The sequence below is a fragment of the Spermophilus citellus genome (assembly GCF_964194105.1).
Source record: "Spermophilus citellus genome assembly, chromosome: X".
NCBI classification, from domain to species: Eukaryota; Metazoa; Chordata; class Mammalia; order Rodentia; family Sciuridae; genus Spermophilus; species Spermophilus citellus.
This window is the reverse complement of record NC_138190.1, coordinates 105,606,192-105,615,071: the sequence shown is the minus strand read 5'-3', so window position 1 is coordinate 105,615,071 and position 8,880 is coordinate 105,606,192. Positions and strand designations below refer to the sequence as shown.

The following is an 8,880-nucleotide window of genomic DNA, read 5'->3' as shown; positions in this document are numbered from 1 at the left end:
ATTATTTATAATACTTTGTTACCTGTATTTTTCCACATTTTTATTGGTGCATTATACTTGTACATAATGGTGGGATTTGTTGTTATATATTTGTACATGCACACAGTATAACAATATAATATGGCCAATATCCTGTCATCTGTATATTACAGAATAATATTGAGAGCCTAGACAGAACACTGTAAATCATTTGATCAAATCAATGAAAAGGCAACCAAATGAATTTGTCTGATGATAATAATGGCCTAATTAATTGGCTTAAGTTCTTCATATTCCTGAACTAAGTGGAAACTATTTTGCCATCATATTTGTTATGTAATTGATCATGTAGTAATCTAAACTAATAGTAATTTAATTGGTTAAACTGTAATTATTCAATTCAGTAATACAGAATATAGAATAGCTCATTAATATGAGAAAACAACGTTTCCTAACAGAGTAAGAGAAATGACTGGTAATGATCAGAATATCACTAGAATTCTATATCAGCCATTTAAAACATGTCAGAATAATGGGACAATATAGAAAACATTAACCAAAATTTTCAGTCTTTTAATTTTTATCAATGACATATTACCACTTTTTCTCCTATTCATGCAGTTTCAAAAGAAATTAACAAAATCCAACTCTCTTCGCATAGTCATGGTGATTTCAAGTGTCTCAGTCTCCAAAATATAGAATGCTTTAGCACTACTGCATTCCACAGGCTGGGGAAGAGTCGCCAACAGCTTCCTAAAAATATAATATAAAATAAAAACCTAGAATTAGCATCTTAAAGTGATATGTCACTTTCAATAAAGCAATAGAAAGCAATATATACCACTAGAATATTTTTAAAACCCCCTCCAAAAAAATCCCCACTAATATTTAGACAGTACAAATACTGGATCAAAAATATGCCAAGTACCACAGTATACTATTTGGGGCTTAAAAATTCAGTCAGATTTTTTACTCCTTCTCTTTTAAAAAACTGACCTCATATTGCATTGTATAAACATCATCTCAGGCAATGTTTATAAGAATAGAAGTAGAACCATGCAACCTTAAGTTTGTTGGACAGATCTGTTGCCAGTCATATTTATGTGAAGATAGAATTGGCTGACTGATACAAATCTGAAAATTGGAATAGTTCTATAACACTTCTGCTAAAACAGCTTTAGGTTGAGATTCTAATACAGGTTTAGCTTTTGAAAATCAGGTTTGGAATTATTTCAATACCAGATCAATGAAAGTACTTTTCTCTGCTTGCTTCTGATTCTTTCTGCTACACATTGACAAAAATTCGCTCTGATAGATTGTTGGGTTTATTTTGTGGTTTATGGCTCAGTTGCTGGTAGTTGTATGCTTTAGATGCATTGCTGGGATGAGACATCCATAATTCTGTCCTAGTGGTATGAATCTGAATTATGCATGGGTTCAGCACACACTGGTATCAGAAGAAAATTAAATGCCTAAAACACTTGTTACCTCACATTCTCATTACAGAAGGCATAAGTGTCTCTACAAAAAGTGGACAGAAAAGATTTTTTTAGACACAAATCTGTAAAGGATTCTGACATTTTTTTAAGGGGCACTTCTTGGATACGTGAATAGAGAACTAGTATTTCTTCCCTCATTTGCAAAGACCTATGTTCAGGGGACTGGGCTTGTTAAAAGTATTTATTACACATTTCTAAGAGTAATTTTCTGTGACTCTTGCTCCATTTCAGACAGGGTACCAGAAACAGTTCTTTTTACCTGAAGTAATTAAATGCTAAAGTATTTTAATGCCTCTTGTAATATTTGGCATCTCAAATCAGTAAGTACACAAAACACTTAAGAGTCCATCCTTTAAAGCTGTTTAAAATATAGTTTGTGCCAGAGTTAGATTTGCTTCATCTCATATTCTATGAATGATAATATATTCACTTTAAAAAGAAGGCAAAGCTTAATGTGGTAGCTTCATTGCACTAAAAGACATCTATAAATTAGCTCAAGAAGGAGTTCCAATGATAATGTGCACTTCTCTGTCCAGAAAGAAATAAATTCCAAAGACAGTTAGTGGCCATTGGAATGATCCATCTATTCCTGCATTTCTGTCTCGTCCTGAGTAGTATGGCCTCACATACTAAAATTTTGAACAACAGAATCATGAAAGTTGTTTAAGCTCTTAGTAGAAGGGAGGTATTTTTATCTAGTTTGTTTTATTGTCTAATATCTGTACAGAGATTTGTATTTAAATAAAATGAAAATCATACAAATACTTATCATGTACAATTCATTGAAAGACAGCAATGTGGTGCTCCCCTAGTATCTGGCAGACTATAAATGTTTGTTGAATGAATAAATAAATGAATGAAAAACAAATATTCAGGTGAACACCAAATCACATTTTGAATGATTACCATAGAATGGTACTATAAAATATGAATGAACATTTAAACCCAAACCCACTGCCATTGTATTGATAATATATTTGCTTTTTAAGATGCTATAGTTTAGGCACTAATCAAATGATCATCCAGTGTTAATTTTCATTAGAAACTAAGTGCAAAAATAATATATGAAAGTAAAAACAAAAAAATCTATAGTGTAAACTCAACTTTAGAGACTTGCATGCTGAGATTTATATTAGACAGTTTAAATTGATGTTGCTTGGAAGATATTTAAATAAAGGACAATCTTGTTCTGTTCATAAACAATAGAGTTTTATATTTTTAAAAATGTGGCATTTTTAAGCGTTCCTGTAGGAGATATGCTATTTTCAAAGAAATTGCAGAAATACTTGAGTTGCAATTCTACTATTCCATTTAGAAATTTTTTAGGTAAAGTATCTTTGAACATCAGTTAATTCTCAATTAATCTGAATTAAAGGAGCACAGCAAAGGCATGAATAATCTAAAGCAGCACTTGACCAAAAATTAGATTATATGTCTTTATAATGTACATTTAAAGTGTTCATTTAGGAAGAGCTAAGAATTCACTTTAAAAAAAAATACAATGAAACCTCATGTTAAGATGATGGTTGAAGATTCTGGAAAACTACCTCATTTTCCCCATGCTTTCTCTCTTCTATCTATTCCATATTGGGGATATACATGCCAGAGTGACCAACTGGGAAAAAAATGAAGAATTCAATAAACTATTATGTTTGGTTTTATAATGCTAAGTATCTGGGCTTTATGGATAATGCTAATGCCATTGACTATTGTTTGACTGAAATCACTAGTCAATTCAATTAAAATAAAGTCATTTGTTCTGCCTTATAGGTACATGAAAAGAAGAATGTTTTCTCTTATATCTTTCTTAGTAGCCCAGTGTGGTGGTGTGTGCCCGTAGCTCCAGCTACCCTGAAGGCTAAGGTGGGAGGACCACTTGAGCCCAGAATTTCAAGACTAGGGATTGAACCCAGGGCCTCACTCATACTAGGCAAGCATTCTACCACTGAGATACATATCCAGCCCTCACAAAATTTTTTCTTGGAGTAAATAAACATAGTGTTACAGGATGTAAAAGTTAGAAACTAAAGAAAGTATGTATGAATATCAATATACTAAAAAACAAACAAATTTCTGATAATAAAATTTTGGATAAGAGCCGGGGCACATGCCTGAAATTCCAGTGACTCAGGAGGCTGAGGCAGAAGGATTACAAATTCAAAGCCAACCTCAACAATTTAGTGAGACCCTACGCAACCTAACTAACAAGATCCTGTCTCAAAAAAAAAAATGGTCTAGGAATTTAGCTCAGTGATAAAGTGCCCCTGGGTTCAATCCCCAGTACCAAAAAAAAAAAAAAAAAAAAAAAATGGATAATAGCATGGATGTTAAAGGATGCTCAGATATTTAGGAAAGTGATAAAACACACTTATTTTCTAACTTCTATCTTAATTAAGTTTTCTTAAGAGATAGTACCTCTGTGTACTTACCACTTATTATTAAAGTACAGTATGCACAATATTTATCATTTGTGTATATCATTTATATGATTTAGTATATAAGTACAGCATACAAATGACCTAGTGCAGTCCACACTCTATGTGGAAAAGTACCTCTGTGTGAGACTTTCATTTAGTGGGTTCTGATATCTATCTGAAATGACAGCATAGCCAGAACAGCTGCCTAAAGATTGATGGAGACAGTGAGAACTGCTAGGGAAACGGAAATTAACTCCATGGTGGGTAGATATGTGTGTGCATTTAACAAGTGTGCAGCTATTATAGAAGACTGACTGTTCACTTAACCAACTTTTCTTGCAAGGTTGTGTGGAAGAGTAAACATATGTATAAAATACAATACTCCTTTGAAGTGAATGTTAAGAATGGTGAAAGTAATTTTTACAACATGAGACTTTTTGGTGAGAAATACTTTTTTGAAATGATGTAAATAATGAGAAAATATTTGGTGTATACTCTTTTGTGGATTATTTTGGGTTAAATGCATCTATTATAGCAATCAAGATTAAGCTATGTATGTACATCAGATTGTTTAGGAGAGGTCTACTTTTTATCTTCTTAAATCCTTAAGTTCAACAAAGGAGAATTATAGGTACTGATAATGGAAGAATGAGAATGCACTAGTAACTGCCTGCTCTTAGACTCTGTTTGAAATGTTTATGAGTTACAGAGAAAGGACTACTGCAGACAACCAATGTGTGCTTACTATTTTATACATCCAGATGAAAAGTGAATAAAGCTGACATATTTAGATATTTTATCTAACACATACCAGGTTCCATCAATTGCCTTTTTAAAGAGTTAGTTTTGCGACAGTACTGATTTATTCATTCTTTTTTTTAAAAAAAATGTTTTGTAGTTGTAGATGGACAGAATGCCTTTATTTTATTCATTTATTTTTATGTGATGCTGAGGATCAAACCCAGTGCCTTACACATGCTAAGCAAGTGCTCTGCCACGAGCTATAGCCCCAGCTCTGATTTATCCATTCTTCATGAGAAACACTTTATATCAGAATTTTACTCTTTGTATTGTTTGGGCAACATGATTTGTACCTATAACAAATAACAAGTCTTGTGATAACAAGACTATATTTGAGAATATGAAAACATTTAACAGAATTATTCTTCATCTATATTATTTTAAAATGTGTCCATGAAACCTGAGGATCTAGCGATGCATTAGCTCTTAGAATTTTTGTTCTAAGTAATTAATGACAAGAATTTTATTTATTTTTTTTAGATGAACATAATCCAAGTTTTACCTTACAGATCTACAACATTAGAAAAGTTAAAAGATACTGCTTCTCTTATGCCATCACTATACAAAAACATCACATGTAAGACTTAAAACTTAAGGGGTTTTCACTTCCAGTTATTCTTTTCTGACAGATAACTACCTGAATGTCAAGGATTATATTTTCATAGTATCAATCCCTCCAAATATATAAATGCAAATTGGAAAAAACCGAACTATTTCCAAGCATTTGTATTTATACTATGTAGGTTAAGCATCTGAATAATTAACTGAAATTTTGTGGTTCTTAGGATTTTAGGGGGTGAGGCACAATAATTTGTATACTTGTAAAAAGATTATTTACTACTAAAGACTCATTAGTATTATAATACATTATTCTAAGTTTTACTCACTTATTAGGAGTCCGAAGATCAATGATCATTTCCTGGATATCAATTTTAATTTCAGAAGGGTTTGTATTGGGCAGTTTAATTTTAACCTGAGAGAAAATGAGAAGGAAAATACTGTTATCTTAGAGCACTAAATTTGAAAAGTATAATAATATATGAAGAAGGAAAAACTAATATCTATTAAGTGCCAACTATGTGCCAGTATGCCCTCTGCTTATATCAATCTTGACAAGCAAGGATTCTTAGCTCCATTTTACAGACAGAGAAACAGAGAGGTTAAGTGAGTGACTCAAGGATAACCACCTGTAATTTGACTAAGGTTTATCTGACTCCAAAGTTATATAGAAACAGTGAAGTTACTTTCCTATAACCTACATTGTTTGAAGTGCACAGCTAGACTTGGTGGGGACGCTTGACCACCTTTATGTCAGTGGGAAATTTGTCTGAGAAAATGTTTAGTTGTCATATTAGGTGTGGGTTGCTGATGCATCTTGTAGTCTCTAGGTAAAAACTCAAATTTCCTAGGGAGGTGTAGGAATCCAGAAATGTTATTAACATAACAAAGAGAAACAATAGTATGACTTCCACCTCCCAGAAAGGACTACTTTCTGGTGTAGTTAGATTCCTCTTACAAATGTCTCATATCTCAATTACCACATGGTCCAGCAATTCCACTCCTGGTTATATATACACAAGAGCATTGAAAATAGGTACTCAAAGAAAACATGTACGTAATGTTTTGGTTCATAGCAACATTACTCACAATAGGCAAAAGACAGAAATAAACCAAATATGCATTAACCAATGAATGGATAAACAAAAGTAGTATATCCAACAATGGAATATTATTCAGTCATAAAAGGAATGAAGTTCTGTTATATTGACAAACACTGAAAACATGCTAAATGAAATAAATCAGGCACAAAACATGTTTTTAAGAATTGTCCAGAATAGGCAAACCCAGAGAAACAGAAAGTAGATTGGAGGACCAGGGACTGGAAGGATGGAGAAAAGGGGAAGGACTGCTTAATGGGTGTGAGGTTTCCTTTTGAGTTGAAGAAAATATTCTGGGATTAGATATTGGTGATGGTTGAACAACACTGTGAATGTACTAAATGTCACTAATGGTGACTGTGTATTTTATCACAAAGGTCTCATCTCTAATTTACACTCATTCTCTTTTTTGATGGATTTTTTTTCTCTCTCTGATATGGCATAAGGTTTCCATAAACAGCGAAACAACGAAAAATGCAACCTAAGCTTCAGGTAAATCATGAAGCCTCGTTTAAAATATGCTAGATATGAAATCTTGAACATTTGGAGATTTCATGTCTGGAATGGCCAGAATGAAAGTAGCAAGTTATGTGGGAAATACATGTCAAATAATTAATGGGACAAATTGGAATTCCTTGTAAGAAGCTCAAGGTAGGCAACAGCATTTTTGTAGTATCATATACTTGTGAGTTGTATGCTACCTTATTGAACCTGTATTCAAACAAAAATTTGTAAATAGAGCTCTGGAGTTGCTACTATCTAGATACTTCATGTGGTTAATATTTTCATTAAACAAACAATTATTTTCTAATTTATATTTCAAAATTTCATATCTTCATAGTTGGAAATGCTTTAAGTAAAAGAAATAGAACATTTCTCAAAGAGGCAGTTAGAGGTGCTCTTGAAAGGATAAAGAAATTGAAATGTAAAGGATAAGGTTTGTAAAGTTTTTAAGTTGCATTCAGAACCTGAAATTCATGTGGCAGTAAAACAATTCCCGGAACTGCCCATTAAATGTATGTTGAAATCTCCCCTGACTATCTGGTTGTTCTGTAAAAACAACCCACCCTCCCAGAAAGTCCAGCAAGTATACACCTCAGGGCTTAAGCCAATCAGTTTGAATGTATACCCTTCTTTGTTCTGACCAATCACCCCTACCAGACCTGTTCCCGCCAGTGAATGTGCTAATCATGTTTTAGAGTTGTTATTTGATTTTCCCGCGGTATGTGATGATTTGCTAAGGGATGCTATGATGTATGTAAAGTCCCTGCCCTCTCCAAAGAATGTATATAAACTCTGCTTAAATTGTTCTCAGGGGCTCTTTGTTCTCTGCTCCTCTGAAGTGAGCTCTGAGCCCCAGCATGCTGGACCCCCAATAAACCCTTTGCTGTTGCATGAGACAGTCTCTTGGTGGTCTTTTCCTCCGACGTTCGCCAGACCTTTACACTCTGACTCAAAGTAAATGAGTATTCTATTGTATAAAATTGATCCACTTTTATTATATTACATTTGGGTTGGATAGTAAAAGAATAACTCATGTTGACTCATGTCACTTGGATTGAGGTATACCAATACTTGTTTCTTTACTCTGAAATGTTTAGATCTTTCAAGGTAAAATATTATTTACCCAGGACTGAAATGATAATTGAGAAAGGAAATTAATTATGATTTACATGAAATTTAGATGCAGTTTTTAGGGAGAACTTCAAAGTGGTTCTTGAGATCATCTGTGGTTCTAGTGAAGAGTAATTCAGAAACAACTCACTAACCTTCTCCTTAAGGAAATTAAAATTGGATACTAACATCATTTTGAAGCCAGATTTAAAGATAGTTAGTTAGTGTAGTTAGGTAAATTGGGTCTAACATCTAGTAAGATAAATAAAATGGAGGCCATTATAGAGAATGGAGCCCAGGAAAGTAAAGCAGCTCTTGGGGAAATTGAAATGTTAATGTTCCCAAGGCCCAGAGCCCATCCTAAGGAAATGTTAATGAAGCAGCTTCCAGCAAACTGGGAGGTGCTAATGGAAAGCCGCCCCAGGCCCTTTCTGCCTAGATTACTCCTCTGGCCCATCTGTCCCTCACCTTTTGGGCCTTCCCACCTACATTTCATCACTTCAAGATAACAGAACAAGACAAAAATGCAAGCGACTGGAATGCGGGAAATCTGAAAGTAAACCTTAGCTATAAAAAAGGGAAGACCTCCCCCTTCCATGGATTCCACCTCTTGGGTTCCCTTCTTCCTCCGGGGAGAAGTCTTTTCTACTGTCCTTAATAAAGCTTCTACTTCCACTCTAAACTTTCCTCCGCGTGCTTCTCTGGTGCTATACTTCAGCTTTGGGGAAGCAAAGACTTGTCACCGGTAAACAGCGGTAACAATTTCAGAGAAGAAACAAGAAAAGGAACAGATAAATTGGAATGGTGCACATTATTTTCTCACAAGATAAAAGATTCCATGAGGGATCTTAACAGAAAAACCCCTGATGAAACATAAATCAGACTTCCTTGTAATTTATACTTTCAGTGAAT

General features: G+C 33.8%; 1 protein-coding gene across 1 annotated transcript in view; it reads right to left on the bottom strand.

Annotated features, from left to right (window-relative positions):
• Window positions 1–494: 494 nt before the first annotated feature.
• Window positions 495–8,880, bottom strand: part of DNAAF6 (dynein axonemal assembly factor 6) — a 40,441-nt gene continuing 32,055 nt past the window's right edge. Inside the window, exons 6-7 of the mRNA XM_081276424.1 lie at window positions 5,584–5,669; window positions 495–732 (exon numbers count right to left, since the gene is read on the bottom strand). Of these exons, the coding sequence (XP_081132550.1) occupies window positions 603–732; window positions 5,584–5,669 (216 nt within the window). The 3' untranslated portion in view covers window positions 495–602. The remainder of the gene's footprint in view (window positions 733–5,583; window positions 5,670–8,880) is intronic.